This window comes from Phaenicophaeus curvirostris, chromosome 3 (genome assembly GCF_032191515.1).
Source record: "Phaenicophaeus curvirostris isolate KB17595 chromosome 3, BPBGC_Pcur_1.0, whole genome shotgun sequence".
Taxonomy (NCBI): Eukaryota; Metazoa; Chordata; class Aves; order Cuculiformes; family Cuculidae; genus Phaenicophaeus; species Phaenicophaeus curvirostris.
In genome coordinates this window covers 85,286,072-85,303,590 of record NC_091394.1, presented here as the reverse complement: position 1 = coordinate 85,303,590, position 17,519 = coordinate 85,286,072, and the positions used below count along the sequence as shown (strand labels likewise).

Below are 17,519 nucleotides of genomic sequence, written 5' to 3'. Positions count from 1 at the left end.
CAAATATGTATTTTAGCTGTATGTTAAAAGGGTATTTATGTGTGAATTTGAATGTGTACAGAAGTAGAACCTCTACACAGGTAAACAGATATAGCCACTTCATTGCCTATCTTAACACTTTAAGCTTTCTTAAAAAAAAAAAAGAATTTGCAGATGTTTGAGGGTTTTTTATAAGTTTGTTCTTAAATCTTTTTTGTCTTTTCAGGGGAGCTAACTATGGGAGTAGGTCCAGAGAGATTCACCTTCAAAGCTTTGACTGCTACAGGTTTCCTGTGTTCTCCCTTGAACACTTCCTAAACTTCCTTACACCACACTGGAAAAAGGTAAAGACAGATGACACTAGTTTCAGAAAAGCTGTTCAGCCATAGGATGAAAGTCCTTTCACCTTAAAAAAAAAAAAGAATGCAGAGACATATGTTTTACCTGAACTTGGAGTGACAAGAAGCTTATATCCACTGAATTGCCCTTTTGGGGCTTTCCAAGAGATCTGTACACTGTCAGGATTGACTACATTATATCTTAGTCTTGTTGGTGGGGACACTGCAAGTGGGGAAAGAAAACAACATTTTAAATTCAAATAAAAAGCAATCATCAAATTTAAACAAACAAAAATAAACATATATAGGAAGACAACACAAATTTTTTATGATCAAGGGTGCAAGTTATTCAAAATATCACATGTATCAGTTTATTAGTTTGTAAATTACATCCCTCAGGCGCACTACTTCCCTCAGACATACCTTTTATTTATTTCTTTATAAAAGCAAACTAACAACCTAACAGCAAAGGACAGAAAGACAAACAGTGTTAGATGTTAAGTATCTAGTTTAGCAGGCAAAGCTGGTAATAAAAATGCTCTTTGTTAATATATGGGAATTAAAATTGCTCTCCTTGCTTACACTGATAATATGCATTACCTAGCCTCCTTTATAGCTCATTACTGTGGGTCTTTCCCCACACTTAAGGTCACTCAGGGCCAAATTTTCAAAGCCTTGTGAAGACACAACAACCAAGAGGAAAAACAGGCATGCAGAAGGCAGAGGAAAGATCTGCTGCTCAGTTTGGAAACCTGGCCTAAGCAGCACACATGCTTACTCAGCTTCAAGCACTGCTTTGGTCTCATCAATACTAGCAGGCACACAGGCTAGTCAAGATTCAGACAGGGGCAATCCAGAGATGGTAAGCAAATCTGGCTTTTGTTTATATCGTGCCATCATCTATGTTTCAAGTAGGAGCAGCAGATGAAATGAATAAAAGCATGAGATGACTGAGAAAGAAGTGATACTTCAGTGAAGAAACTCACAGAGGAGCAAATGGATAATCCACCTTATGCTGTTACTGCAATATCAGCAACATTGTGCCTATGCACATGAGTCTTTCACAGCTTTGCATCTTTCTGATCAGACAAGCTCCAATGATATTGGGCAATTCTCTATATAGCATTTCTACCTTGCTCCAGGGAGCTACATCCTTCCTTCACAGCAAACAACTGAAGCAGAGCTGTTAGGTGTGCAGCCTGTGGTGTCCAAGGCTGTCAATAACAGGAAATCTTTATACATTTGAATACAGTTTGGCCCACAGAGAACTAACTTACCTAGAGGGAAAAGCAGCCAGGGAAGCTATCCAGAGGCTGAGCAATGGGAAGGGAGAGAAAAGCTTAGCAAACTCCATCAACCTTAAACCTCTTCCTCCCATTACGTCCACAGCCTTCACAAGCTTTTTCCTTTATTTTCCAAAACCTTGGTGCCTCTGCCACTACCACCCTCTTGCTGAAGTCCAAGAAATAAGGGAAATCACCTGACAGGGAAAAGGGGGCCCAAGATAGCTCTTAATTAACTAAGCTCATGCCCACAGTTTGTTGGTCCAATGGATACAATAAGCCAAGGGTTATCTTGATATTTCTGAGACTCAAGGATTACAGCTCATGGAGCATCTGAGTCAACTGGCAGAGTGTGCTCTCCAACAGTCTCTGGCCTCTCCATTTGACCTGCTACAGTCAATGCAGCTCTGGCACTAGCAGCAGCCAAAGACCCATTCTGAGCTGATTACTTTTTCCTATGTGCTTCTTTTTCCAGCAGCTTGGGTGAAGAAAGAAAAAGGAAATAGGCAAGCTGTGGGTTTTTTTAGAGATCTGGGATGGTGGTTTTTTCATGTCAACCACCATTAAAAACATTTTGGGTCTTAGAAGTAGAAATCGGGAGGTTTAATACAAGAGATCTATTCTTTGCATTCAGCCTCCTAATCCATAAGGGACAGTTTTGACAGGGAAAAGGCAGGTTCTGCACTTAACACCAAAACACAGCAAAGAGTTCATAAGCACCAAGACAGCAACCCCTCCATACTCTCAAAGACTTCAGAGAAACAGCTCAAGAAGAGAGGCAAGGGGACAGAAACAGCAGGTAGCACACCAGTTCCACACTCTTAAAAATGTTTTGATTCTCAGCACTGGGCTTCTGCCCAACAGTGCATTTCCCCAACTGCCGGGTATTATCTTGTCAGACCTCACCTTCAGGCTGCCTGTCACCTCCCGGAAGTTTAGAGGAAGAGAAGCTTCAAGCAAGGGTGTGCAGGAATCGGTGCAAACAAAAATCAGTCCTTTGAAAATTTGGCCTTCATATTGTAAAGTGTTTTGCTAGGCAAGTTTCTGCAAGAACATTCAGCATGCTATAATTGTAGTAAAATAGCAAAGACTATGGCAAAAAGTTCTGAAAGCTAAGCAGACTGTAGTTATGGATTACAGCTTTTAATTCATTCTCAAGACTCTCTGCCTGAGCCATGCATAAATCACAATGAATTGGGGCTGAATGAACCAAGAGTGACAAATCGTATCTAGAAGTTTGTAAAATATGCAATTCTTTTTATTATTTATTTTGTCTAAGGAATAGTGAGTAAACTTTGAACAATGATAGTATGCAAGGGTAAAAATACTGCACATTTTACCAAGGTTAAGGGGTGAATTTATATGGGGATGAAGAGGCAGAGCAGAATGCAGCAACGTAACACCAAGGATTAAAAAAAATTCTGTCTTAGAATTTCAGAGTTCATCTTCTCTGCCATACTTCCCCTGTGATTTCATTCCATTCCATCCTACTTCTAACAAAGAAGCATAGTTCTCACCTAAGAGCTATTAGCCACCACCAAACCAGGTAAGTTTTGGGAGCCCTTAAAAACAATCACAGAACTTACAAGCAAAGAAGGACACAATCACCAAAACAAAAGTTTTTCTGTTTACTACAGACTTACAATGAGAAAGACTAGAAAAGTTGTGCCAGAATAGTCTTTACATAACTAGTCAATTTTCTCTGGGTAGTTTTTGTATGAAAGGTGGCAGTGCAGGACAACAGACATTCCCACACAGCAATTAACCATAAGGAAGAAAAGAATTATTCACTGGACAGATACTCAACTGTGTCTTAGTTGTGCAAAGACTAACGTTCTGGCATAGAAAGTACATATAGCTAAGGAAGTTAAAAATCTAACACTTGAACAGACAACAAAATATTGATGGGAATTACTACACATTCACCAACCTGAAGAGGATATCTTTATTTCTTTGGACCTTTATTGTCTGTGGAACAAAATCTCACTTCTTGCAGAAAGGGAAAAAAATTAATCCAAGCTGAGTCAGTTAACTGATAAAAATCAGCAGCTAGAGCTTGTTAAGTGGTTTTACAGGAATGCAAAAGTGAATGGCCGTCAGCAACATTAGAGCAGTCACCCAAAAGAACACTGCAGACAAGTTCAAGACTTTGGCTTATGCCACCAGATAAATTAGCGCTCCAAATACATTACTCTTGTTGACCACTAGTTCAACAAGTTTAACTATTCAGTATCTTAACAGTAAGGAGAAATACCATAAATTGCATATGTGCAGCTCTCTGAAGACATCCAATAGCATAATATCAGATGCTAACTAAACCTGGCAAACTTCCAATTTATTTTTGTCATAAGAACTGAACAAATTAATATGTACTGAAATCACTTAGCAATTACATTAGTAACACATGGAAATCACAGCTATACAAAGAAGTTTCCATCTTTAAATGTAGAAGGAAAATTATTAAAGCAAGTCACTTCATGAATAAGTGGAAAATTCTGATGCATTTTTCTTGCCCAGACCTATTTTTTGTACTATGTAAGACCATAAGCAGATGAAAGCTGGATTTTATTGTTTTGTTGCTATTGTTTAAGTGACATTATGCTGAATGAGGAAGAAACAGCAGTGATGAAAGAATAATTGTTGAGTATAAACTGAATGGCGCTATGTGGTTTATAAGGCGTTCAGGCAACAAATGAGATAAAACCATGTAGCTCAAGGCAGATAACTCCTCAGCTGAAGGAATAAGTTGTAGCTTCAGGCATGTTGAATTCAGTTTCCAAAACATTCTCCTTTCCAACAAGTCACATGGCATACCTTTACCTGAGCATATTTGTCAAAGGAAGAAAACACAAGGTGGAACTAATACCAGCTCTTCCAATTCCTTGGCAGACCCAACATTTCTCAAAAAGGCAAATATACAATTAAAGCTGTATTAACTTGTAAACAATTACCCAGCTGCCTGAAGAGTTTACTGTAAGGGATGACAACCTTGAGAAAAGAAAGGATTTGACAAATAACTTATTACCTTAAATGTAGCAAGAGATATTTTTTGTTTTGTGAACATGGAAAAGAGACTTCATATCACTTCATTCAAAAACATAACAGGTCTTTTGGGCCAAGGCAATAGCCCCCTTAGCTTAGTATTACACTGCTGACAGCATTCAGCAGCTGATGCTTGCTGAAAGAGTATAAGAACAAGGGAAGTATTGTTCTTTATTCATCAAGTACACCAACTCCAGTTTCGGCCAGCGTGATGATTGAAAAAAACTCTGACCTTCATTTCATCGTATTAATACTTTGAGAGTTTTCTCCCTTACATATGACTGATTAAGTCAATGTTAAAAAAAAAAAAAGTGTGAAGGGAAGAGTATGGTTTTCCAAGGTCAAGGAATTATACAAAACTTTCTGGAGATGGATCTCAATCTCCAATTCTGTTTTGCAAATCTTAACCATATGTATTAGGACTAAAATACACAGAGAACTAACCATATGCTTCGCTTTATTTGCTCATTAAGTCACAAACATTCTGGACCTCATTTCTGACCAGAACTGATGTGTTGAACATTGGGAACATATATTTCTTCATTCACCTCACATTACCCACATCAAATATCACTGCTTACATGTGTCCCTAAGCTCTGGGAGAGGCCTGTAAAATGTTCATAGATTCCCAAACATCCAAGATGATTTGCTTCCCCGGCATTCGAGTGCCACGCAGACAGGACAGCACTGCTACTTATGTTTACCAGAACTTGGAAAGCCTCAGGTTGCCACTACTTTCCGAATGTGCTCATGAATAATGCATTATACAAGATGCTTTAGAAGAGACCCAGGATCAGATTCCACTCCCAGTTATGCCTATGTAGTCTCATATGAAAGGGATTACATAAATATAAAGTTGAGAGAAATGTCTGTCTTTAGACATCAAAAAAACCTCATTGGCATTCTTCCTCCCTTCTTTCCCAAGCAATAGGATAAATTTTCACCACAAGTCAAACCACTGTCAAGATGACCCAACAAGCATTTAAGCCTAACAGTCTCAGCAATATCTTTTAATACTCACAAGTGAGATTTAAAAAAAAAAGCTGCAGAAGTAGTTTGTGACATTTAACAATCCTGTGCAATACTGTATGATGTAATTGTTACAGTAGCTACTGTTCCAACAAAGAAAAAAATACATATTCCATACAACTTTAGTATCACAGCTGGTCCTTCAAGCTTTCTTGATTACACAGAGGATTTGTGATTACATAGTAATTCCTGATTAGTACCTTCATGTAAATAAGAGCAAAAAACAATGTTCCATATTACTCATTTTGCGAAACCTGAATTTGCAAAGATTTATGCTATTTGAGTTACTAGGTTCAAGGAGCACACGTGAACACACAATTCTACTCTCTCCCTAAGGACAGCAGCAAAACTCCTGCTTCATTACCCTAGAGCTGGATTCACATCCTTCTAAGAGGGAAGTAACGATTGCATTTGGAATAAGAAACTCTATTTCTGCATCAAGTGAAAAGCTTCATCATCTTATTTATGACTCACCTTGGCCCTGGGCATCACTGATGAAGAAAGTTGTGACAGCTAAAAAAGCCAAGAAGAAACAGCTCTGTATCCCATTTCGATGAAGCATCTTCTTCCCCTCGGTACAAAGAGTATCAGCAGGTCTGAAAGCACATAGAGCAAAAAGACTTGTTAAACCTGCAAAGATAAGGCATCCACTTCAATTCAAAGGGTGGGCAAAATCTGGATCCTTTTAAAAAAAAAAATCAGGAATTTGCCATAGGCATCAGTGAAGCCAGGATTTCACCCTGACAGCAGTTTCACCAAAGCATATTTTACCTGAAAGGGACAAAGAACCCCACTTGGGTCACTCAACACTTCTGAAAATTCAGCTTTTGTAAAGAGAAAACTGATATTCTTTGCTAACATGAGTATTGGAAGTAGATCTTGCTGTGCATAACAAGGCAAAATGGGTATCTCCATACAATCCAGCGTTGCTCGCACCTCATCAAGATACCTGTGATAGAGAGCTCTGAAGCTCTCAATAACAAAGTAGGACTAAAACTGCTATTTACTTCATATCGAGAAATCATCCAGAATCAAATGTCAAAGTGTGCATTTCAGGTTTCTGTAGAAAAACCAAAATGAGATGAGAACTGTGCTGCAAACCTTCTGTGAAAGAACAAAGGTGTATTTAATAACCCCAGTGAAACAATTATTGACCAATTCAACCAAGCACTTTTGCACCTCAGTTGTCAAAAAAGGCAGAACGGCTCTGAGGAAACCCAAGTCCTCCTTTCACTGCCCCCTACAGCCTACTCTATTTTTCCTTTTTCTATTTTATTCAACTTCTTCTGTGCTCTCTGTTTTACCATCTGGCACTCATAGAGACTAAAGCAGACAAAGCTCAGAAAACATGCAGGGTATCAGCTGAGTAAGCACTTACTCTACTTTTAGGTAATGCCATGGTCAAATACTCTAACTTAATCACTTAGTAACATCAACACTTTAGAGTGCAGCACTGTATGAGCAACCAAGATAGCCCTAGGCAAACAGCTGGGTTACAGGAAGCATTTCTAGTGTCAAAGAACAAGTTCCAGAAGGGACAATTTATCTGTCCGCAGAAGTTAGCAAAATTTGTACAGTCCTTAACCTATTTGAACTTGGTCTTTAACGCTTTGCAGTACAGTTATCCAGCATATATAGAAACACCTCTAAAGATACATCAATGTGTTCATAACATTGTGCTTATAAACATTTACCTATTGTTCAACTTTACTGCACTAGTTTTAGTCAATTTTCTAAGCCAGGAAGAATTTTTGCTGCCCTCTCCTGTTAGTATTTTATAGGAGAATTAAATTAACATATTAACAGTACATTTCTTGCTGTCAACAAAGAACTTGCATTTGAAGGTTTACTCTGATAAATTTTGGGTAATGTATTTTTGTGTGCAGGTCCCTTCTATTTACCTCCTGTGTCATTTTCTTTAATGTTCCCAGCACACCATCATTGAACTTGCTTTCCATATTTCACTGTCTTCAGAGGAAGGCTCAAAGCAAGTAGTTCAATCACAGTCTAATATAAAAGGCAGACTGAAGTACCTCAACCATCATTAAACAGATAAAAAGATAAGACCTACATCTCCTCCTCTGTTCGGTATTTACAGTTTGCCATAGCTACAACAGTGGTGAGTGCTGGATGCCACCTAGAAACATGCAGGAGGCTTAATCATTGTAAATTCCATCCCCACAGGAGGTTATCTAAGTTTTAGTCAAATTCTCAACAGATTGCACACTACTTAAACATATATTTTGAATCCAGCTCTTGCTGCATAGGTCTCTTGAGACAAAGGCAAACGGCTAGATCCAATAAGAAAAATGTGTATCAGAAACTTGGGTGCTCCTATGCCAGTTCTTAGGAACTTAGGACGTCCTCCAGATGGAATTCAGAAACCCAAGCAAAGTGCCCAGGCTTCCTACTACATGAACACAAAGAGTCAGTCACCCAAGGACTGGGTCCAGACAAGTTGGCACAGTCAGCAGACGGTTGCCTAGTGACAAGCAGTGGGGAGAATCAAGAAAGCTAAATCTTAGCAGTCTGAAATCTACCCCTTGTGTATCTCACATTGGGTACCGGTGCTTCTTCCCTCCCTCAGGAACACAACCTGGAGCAAGGAAATGTAGACTCTTCAAAGAAAATCATACAAGCCATTCTTCAATGCAGTCAGCACTGGCAATGTGTGGATTTCTTCCCACGTAATAGCCCAGACATTAAAATGCTCGCTCACAACTGTGGCTCAATTTTCCATCTGCTAGATCTGAGATAAACCCTCCTTCCGGATAAGGGCTATAAACACCGACCGACAGGTAACACTGCCTAGAAACTCCCTCTGCTGCAGCTTTTAGAGAAAAACCGCTGCGTCGAGAAGCGAGATTTATTGAGACACACAACCGGTGCTGGATAAACGATGCGCAAGTTCCCCTCCAGCAGCCCAAGGATCACTTAGCTGGGAAAGGCAGCGTCGCGCCACAGACGCCTTGTGCCCGACGTCATCTGGGGCAACAAGAACTATCCTATTCCTCCTGCTTTTTATGTGTTTCACCTCTCATTAACTACTCGGTAAAACAGTTTGTGTCAGAACAGCCCCGGCAGCGGCGAGCCGAGATGCTGCCCGTGCCTCGCCCCTCCCTGCGCTCCGGGGTGTCTGCGGGGCTCTGGAAACGGGGAACCTTCTCCCGAGGGAACAACCCGCCTTGGCGACCTCCCAGCAGGGCAGAACCGTGATATCCATCTCCGGCGAGGAGGCAGAGCTGCCCCAGCATCCCCCCCCGAGGAGGGGTGGTGGGCGCCGCGACGCCGAGTGAGAGCCCAGGGGGACGTTTCTCCAGTCTCGGTGGCTTCTCAAGGACCGGCAGGACTCCCTGCGTGGGCCGAAGTGAGAGCCCGACCGGTCCCGGCCCCGCTGCGGCTTGGCAGGAGACGCCGCCCCCTGCTCCCCGACACCTGCACCCACGGGCGCCCCGCTTGGAAGCCGCTTCTCCCCCTCCCCGCACCGAGCTGAGAAAGGGACAGCAGGGAGTTCGCTGCCGCGGCCGAGATGCCGGGAGGGACGGTCCCTGCGAGACCCGGGGCTGCCACCCTGCCCGGCGAAGGAGGGGGATGGAGGGGACAGCGGGGTGGACGAAGGGATGGAGGGGACCGCGGGCAGGAGGATGAAGGATGAAGGAGGGGGACGGCAGGCATCAGCGGGACCCTCCGCTTCCCCTCCATCCCCTCCTCCCTCTGCGGGAGGGCAGCGCTCCTGCCCTCGATGCCCTCGGGTTTAACTCTCCCAGCCCCTTCGAGGGATTCGAGGGATGCACCGACCTGCGCGGGCATCGGCGGGAGAGCAGCCGGCGGGCGTTCGCGTTGGAGCGAGGCGGCGGGTTCTATAGAGGGCGGGGGGAGAGCCGCTTCCCTCTCCGCCGCATCCGATAAGGCGAAAGGGTGGGGAAAGGAGGCGGGCAATTATAAAGCAGAAGGTGGAAGGAAGGGGAGGAAAAAAAAGGAAAAAAAAAAAAAAAGAGGGATGAGCGATGCCTGGGATCCACCCCCCTTCCCGGTGGGGGCGCGGCCAGGTGCGCGGAGCGGGGGGATGCGGCTGGGAGGAGGGGGATGGCCGTGCAGGTGCTGTGATTTAAGGTGTCCTCTTTCTTCTGGGTTTTGCTGCCTTCTAACTCATTCTCCTCTCCCCGAAGTACTTGTTGGCTTCATTTTAAATGATTTAAAAGGTGCTTGTGCTGCAGTTCGGCTTGGAATGCAAGTATCTGCCCGTGCCGGGCATTGCGATCTGTGGATTAATGATTCATTGGGGAAATATTCATAGTAAAGCATTCCAGCACTTGTCTGGCTTAGTATAAACCTTGATTAAAAACGTTAGGGTACATATGAGCAGTTTTGCTGTATGCACAGACACTGTGTTTGGGACTTGGAATTGCAGAATCTATATTCTTATTTAAATATGAGTCACCCCACGGTATTCCTGACTATTTACTATTAAGGCTGCTACTCACGAAGTCTATAAGTCCTGAGAATTTAGGAGGTGAATAAAAATTTTCACTACAACATGCCTGATCATCTGTATATCATTACAATGAAATCACTGAAGGGCTGCAGATAAGAAACAGCAGGCACAGGTGAAAAAAGATGTTCACCACTTTCTTAGAGTAAGTAGGAGTTCTTTCTAGGGAAGGGGAAGGCAGCAAGTCTCAGGGAGATGACTGCTTTACTGGCTCTGTAAAGCAGGACTTTAGGACCTTCTGTAGCTGAGTAGGATTCACTGTCCTGCAGACTCTCGTCCACATTCACAGTGCACAACTTATCTTCCCACTGAAACTGCAGAAGTGTTTGAGCTTTAGAAAAACTCTTCAAGTCCCGTTGTTTTCTATAGCAAAGACTAACAGGCATTCCTAGATCTAGAAAGCATCTCCTAGCTTTAGGAATCTGGGAGACCTTGTCCTCTTGATTTATTCTACTGTACTGCCAGCTGTCTGTAAAGGTCAACACTCCAACATTTTGTGCTAGTCAAGAAGAGATTAGCTTGCAAATAACAATTCCTTAATGGTTGTTCAGAAGCAATAAGATGTTCAGCTTACTGATGCCAAATGTGATACATTTTGTACATTTTCAAGTCCCTAATTTACGCATTTAGCTAAGCGATAATATCCAAAACACAAGAAGCAGATGAATAGGTCTGTTTGCAATGACGTGGAAGACTCAGTAAATGCAGAGAGATAAATCAGCCGAATCCATGACTGTTTGCTGGCTTATGTGTTTCTGGGTAGGACAAGAAACAGCCTGCCAAAGGGAATCTGGATCCTTTTCACTGCTTTCTTTTTTTTCCCCGGATTTGTAAGGTAGTATGTAAAGTCCATGAGCACCATCCTGTGGCTGCATCTAGTCAAGAGTTCTGGGACTCAGTGAAAAGACTTGAGGATCCCACTCACCAGTACACATAATGTGAAACGCTCTGCAGCCTTCAAATGGCTTTACACTTTAATTTTGAGTCACCTGTTTGCATCAGAAGTTATATTAATATTTTATATTTATGCAAAGTCTATACTTTCAAGGGTAACTCTGCTGTTTTTATTTGTGTCAGCCTGTTTTCCTGATTAACAAAGTTATTTTCACCCTACTTGTCCCCTTTTTAGAGGGAATCATGCTTGATACCATTGAGCTTAACTCAGCTTCCTCTGGAAAGCACAGTAGATCTCCTTGCATAACTAGAAAGAAGAGGTCACGTTGTTCAAAGGTTCAAAGCTAAAAGTCAGTAAAGCTTCCTTGAAAAAGTCCATACAAGTTGTATATCTGGAAATAGAGTAAGATCAGAATATGTGCAGCATTAATGTACAAATGATTTACCAATGCTTCATTCTTGACTTCCTGAAAGAAAAAAAAAAAAACAAAAAGAAGCCCTAGAGTTTTGAGGAGAAATGTACTGAATATGAATTGGCCACATGAACTTACCTTCCACTGTTTTGAACTGTGATTTCAAAAGAACAACAATGGCTTACGGCCACCTCATTTTAAAAGTATTCAAACCAATTGATCATCCTTAGCTTGACTATTACAAGTTCCACAACATTTCTATAAATAGACTTACATGGGAATGATATTGAAAACAGTTCCACTAATCTGATGCCAGTGCCACAAAGAATAATATTAGCACAGGCGGGTAAGCTCAAAGTCAACTAGGCTGAATATCTATCTAATGGTATGAATAAACCAAGTAATGGATCACTGACAGTGGTTTTTGTAGGAATTGACCAGAAAACAAAATAAAAGATATTTTCTATATTTTCAATGGCTGTGGGGAAGACTTACACTACAAATACCAATCATTGGCTTTTTAAAACATTTGGGTTTTAGGATATACTTAGAACATTTTTCCAATTTTTTTCTGATATATTACTAAACGCAATGTTAATTGTGGTGCCATCTGTCACAAGACTTTTTGGAAAAAAGAATATCAGGTTTGAGGATGTTTTTAAATTGCAAATAATTTAAGTAGTCAAGTCTCACATTCTTTAAAGGTCACTAGTGTTTTTATGTCCTAAACTAATATATCTGACAGAGACATAGATTTTTAAATATCCTCTCTCCCCCAGTGTCCAAAAACTCCAGTCACATTCAATGATTTTTATTATGGAAAATCCATTTGCATAACTTGAGCTAGTCCCTAGGCCCTAACAATGATTACTAGAATTTTGGGTTTGGTATTAAAAGAATGCTAAGACAGAAGTAATACTTGAGGTAAAGCATAGATGACTTACGCTTTACAAACTGTAATTCTTATTAAATACTATGGTACACACAGTGCTCTTTGGAAGGTGGTTTGCCAAGATCAGTCTGTCAACACTTGCAATAATTAAATGATTTATGAACTCTTGTGCTGAGAGATTGGAGAAGAAATTATGATTGTATTCAGCTCAAATTAAAATATTTTAATTTGAGAAAAAAATAACATTTTAATGAAAAGCGTATTTGTGATAAACTGTCTCTAACATGTGGGCCATGCTTCCTTTATAAATTTTCTTGTCTTCATTAGGTAACACAATTTCACAATTTCATTTGTAACATGACTATGCAGTGAAATAACTTGTGAAAAGTGTAGCTGTTTTTTGGTGAAATACTTTTTCTGCTGACTTTCTTTGGGCTGCAGCTCTTTCTCTGGTACCAGCCCCACAAATGTGGGTTTCTACATCTCTGGTTTTAGGAAGGAACTGCCAGAATAGTCCAGCTTAGCTTCACTATTGATCGAAGTGTCTGATGAGTCATTTTCATTTCCTTGATACTTTTTAGAAGATTTCAGTGCTGTCAGCACTTTAGTGAGCTGCTAGGTTTATTCATCTGAAGTTTATTACACATGATGAGGTAAGTGTAAGGGATATGTAGGAACCCAGACTGATGCCATGGCCATTGAAGTGTAGCTGTTCAAGTTCAGGGTTGGTCCTGCCATTCCAAACATGCAGGAAAGGGAGCAAAACTGGGCAGAGGGAGCATAGGGAGATTGAAAACCACAAATACTTCTTGATCCAGTATTTTTCTGTTCATGTGTCAATGAGTGTTCCAGAAGGTAATGGGAAGAATGATTAGTTTAGTGTTTCATAAAGCTGGGTTTTCATTCTGGAATCAAATCGAATCCCATTAGATGTGTGAGGTGGGTTTACACTTCAACATCTGAGTTGATGGCTTAACCCCTATCTGGCCAGCGCTGAGGAACAGATGTTACCTGGATGAGTCTGGAGACACAACCAGGAGCTAAGCTCCCTCTTCCTGTCCTTTGACAAGCGTAGATCATCCAGATCCACTTATGGAGTGAGTTGAGCTACACATTAAAGTCCCTGAGCAGCAGGGAGGCTGAGTTCAGCCTGCCAAGGAACTGGAGCACCAGCTGCTAATTCCTGCACCCACAGCCTCCTTGCAGCTGCAGTGAAAAGGCAACTCACTGGAGAATCACAGAATCACAGAATAACCAGGTTGGAAGAGACCCACCGGATCATCAAGTCCAACCGTTCCCATCAAACACTAAACCATATCCCTCAGCACCTCATCCACCCGTGCCTTAAACACCTCCAGGGAAGGTGACTCAACCACCTCACTGGGCAGCCTGTTCCAGTGCCCAATGACCCTTTCTGTAAAGAATCTTTTCCTAACGTCTAGCCTAAACCTCCCCTGGCAGAGCTTGAGGCCATTCCCTCTTGTCCTGTCCCCCGTCACTTGGGAGAAGAGGCCAGCACCCTCCTCTCTACAACGTCCTTTCAGGTAGTTGTAGAGAGCAATGAGGTCTCCCCTCAGCCTCCTCTTCTCCAGGCTAAACAACCCCAGCTCTCTCAGCCGCTCCTCATAAGGCCTGTTCTCCAGTCCCTTTACCAGCTTTGTTGCTCTTCTCTGGACTCTCTCCAGAGCCTCAACATCCTTCTTGTGGTGAGGGGCCCAGAACTGAACACAGTATTTGAGGGGCAGTCTCACCAGTGCCGAGTACAGAGGGAGAATAACCTCCCTGGACCTGCTGGTCACGCCGTTTCTGATACAAGCCAAGATGCCATTGGCCTTCTTGGCCACCTGGGCACACTGCTGGCTCATGTTCAGTCAGCTGTCAACCAACACCCCCAGGTCCCTCTCCTCCAGGCAGCTTTCTAGGCAGACTTCTCCTAGTCTGTAGCACTGCACAGGGTTGTTGTGCCCCAAGTGCAGGACCTGGCATTTGGCCTTGTTAAACTTCATGCCATTGGACTCAGCCCAGCGGTCCAGCCTGTTCAGATCCCTTTGCAGAGCCTCCCGACCCTCCAGCAGATCGACACTTCCACCCAGCTTAGTGTCGTCCGCAAACTTGCTAAGGGTGCACTCGATGCCTTCATCCAGATCATTGATGAAGACATTGAACAGGGCTGGACCCAGCACTGAGCCCTGGGGAACCCCACTTGTCACTGGCCTCCAGCTGGATTTCACACCATTTCCCACCACTCTCTGGGCCCGGCCATCCAACCAGTTTTCCACCCAGGAGAGTGTGCGCCTGTCCAGCCCAGAGGCTGACAGTTTCTCAAGCAGAACGCTGTGAGAAACTGTGTCAAAGGCTTTGCTGAAGTCCAGGAAGACCACATCCACAGCCTTTCCCTCATCCAGCAGGATGAGAAGTGACATTATCCTCTCTGAGGCACATATGTGCTCATACAGTGGGAGCCCACCTTACCTCACAGGACAAGGAGGGCTCCTATGTGCTCCTTCTCCTTCACACTGCAAGGAGAAGGAAGAGTTTTCTGGCATCCTGCTGGCGAGTGTTCTGGACCCAGGAGAACTACGCAGGATCACAGCATTGCTGAGGCTGGAAGGCACCTCTTGAGATCATCTAATCCAACCCTCCATGTTCAAAGAGGGGCAGTTAGAGCAGGTTGGCCAGGGCCATGTCAAGTTGAGTTATAAGTATCTGCAAGAATGGAGACTCTACAGCCTCCCTGGGTAACCTACTCCAGTGTTTGGCCAGCTCCACAGTGAGATTAAAAAAAAAAAAATAAATAGGTGCTTTCTTGTGTTCAGATAAAACTTCATATATTTCAATCCATGACCATTGCCTTTCACCCTGTTTCTTGGCACCCCTGAGAATAGTCTTTCTCCTGCTCCTCGCTTTTCTTCCATCAGGTATTTATACACATGGATAAGAACTCCCTGAACTTTCTTTTCTCTTGGCTGAACAGTTTCAGCTCTCTCAGCCTCTGCTCTTATGAAAGATGCTGGAAACCATTAAACACCTTTGTGAACTTCTGCTGAACTCACTCCAGTAAATCCTTGTCTCTTGTACTGGGGAGCCCAGCACTTGACCCAGCATCCTGGTGCAGCCTTACTAGGGCTGAGTAGAGAGGAAGGATCACCTCCCTCAGCCTGTGGCAATGCTCTTACGCAGGAAGGCAAGGAGACTGTTGTCCAGCTTTTCTGTGAGGACATATTGCTGGGAGAGCTCATCCACCAGGACTTCCAGAGCCATTTCTACAAGGCTGCTTTCCCAGCAATTGGCCACCAGTGTGTACTGGTGCTTGGAGTTACTCCTCCCCAGCAGCAGGACCTATGCTTCCCTTTGCTGAACTTCATGTTTCACTAATCCTCCAACATGTCAAGGTCACTCTGAATGGTAGCACAACCTTCTGGTGCAGCAGCCACTCCTCATGGTTCGTTACCATGTGCAAACATTTTCAAGGTGGGATCTCCACTATTGCCCAAATTATTAATGAAGAGGTTAAATGGTATTGGCTCCAATCAGCCCCTGGGGTACACCATTAGTAATTGGCCTCCAGCTGGACTTCACGCTGCTGATCACAACCCCTTAAGACCAGCAATTCAGACAGTTTTTGATTCCATCACTGTCTACTCCAGCTCATACTTCATCAATGTATCCATGAGGAAGTTATGAGAGAAAGCTTTACTAAAGTTAGGATAAACAACATTGAAGTCAACATACAAAATCTGTAACCACTGCTCCCAGAAAACATGTTGAGACATTATCAGTCATCCCACGAGAACACTGTATTTGATGGGCAGGTCCTGGGAGCCTGCCAGCGTGGAGGCACGGTGTCCTGAGGGAAGACCAGACTTAATGACATTTGGATCTACCAGCAGCTGAAAACAGGTAGGCAGAAATACAGCATTAGAGTGACAAAAGTGAGCACAGGTTTGTTGTTTTTTTTTTCACTGGGTAATTCTGCAGTACAGATTAAGTTGCAGACTACCAATAGTACAATATAACACAAGGAGGGCAGAGTTCTCCCCATTTCTTAGTCCATAAGCAGAAGACCTACAGATTCTAGTTGTCTGTGCCAAAAGTAATTTTCTTTGGAATGAAATCCAGGCTGAATTGAATATTTAAGCCCAGTAAGATCTGGAAGCAATACCACTGTGGTCACTGTAATATATACACTGAGTAATAAATATAAGAGATGTCTGGAACAAGGAAGAATTCCTTTCCAAGTACCACGTACCACGTATCTTAAGCTATTACATAAAAGAACCAGAGCTTCTTGTCTGTTTCCTGCTGAGCTTCTTGTCTGAGCTCCTACCCTATACGCTCTTGTATGCTCTACTTACACATCTCTGGTCTGCCTCGATCCACTTTAAGTACTTTCCTAGTTACATGGGTCCAGAAGAGTAAAATTCTGTACAAGAGGAGAAAAAATTGTTAAATGCTGCTGCCCAATGATTCCTTTTTCCATCTTGTCTATTAATGCAAAACTATAAATGTTCCGGTTTTTTATTTGCAGGTTTTTAGAAAAGCATATCTATGCATTAAGCTCTGAAAAATAATTATGGAGTTGTCTCCTAGAATAATATAGCATAATAACAAATAGTGGGGGGTTGCTGCTGACTAAACACCCAAACAAAACTCCCCTCTAAGACAGCACTTTATATTGCTCACAAATTTTATTCATCAAAAATGTATCCTTTTTTTTTCAGTTTTAAACAGCCTGATTTTCATTTATCCTTTTTTTTTTTTAAGGAAGTTGTAGTGGATGATGACATTCAGAGAATGGCGCTTTGTTCCCTTACACATTTTTAAGAATTACAATTGGAATTTGCAAGATTAGACTTACTTTTCTGATATTTATTTAAGCATATGTTAAACATATAACACTACCTTCCCAAAACCTTAGCAAAAATTTATGAAATTTAAATGGTACTGCAACTTGTATTTGCTGAAGAAAAAGCTATTATTTTAAAAAAAATATTGTAGCCTGTGTTTCAGAATAATTTTGTGCAAAATGTGAATGGAGAAAGCCAAGAGTAGTATGAATATTCTCTGGTTGCAAACAGGTCAATAAAATGGCTTCTGCTCAAATATTCACTGGAGAATTTGGTATGTCTTCCATTTTATATTTCAGGGGCAATTAAG

At 42.2% G+C, this 17,519-nt stretch overlaps 1 protein-coding gene across 6 annotated transcripts in view; it reads right to left on the bottom strand.

The window, feature by feature from the left end:
• COL14A1 (collagen type XIV alpha 1 chain) overlaps window positions 1-9,491 on the bottom strand; it is a 119,264-nt gene extending 109,773 nt beyond the window's left edge. For 5 of the 6 annotated variants that reach the window (XR_011337204.1, XM_069854586.1, XM_069854587.1 and 2 more), the window contains exons 1-3: window positions 9,470-9,490; window positions 6,146-6,267; window positions 424-540 (exon numbers count right to left, since the gene is read on the bottom strand). Coding sequence is in view for 5 of the 6 variants with exons in the window: in XM_069854586.1 (XP_069710687.1) it covers window positions 424-540; window positions 6,146-6,233 (205 nt within the window). In the remaining variant the exon portion in view is untranslated. Of the gene's footprint in view, window positions 1-423; window positions 541-6,145; window positions 6,268-9,469 lie in introns of all 6 variants that reach the window. The other variant, XM_069854588.1, reaches the window with a different exon arrangement.
• Between the last annotated feature and the right edge of the window lie 8,028 nt (window positions 9,492-17,519).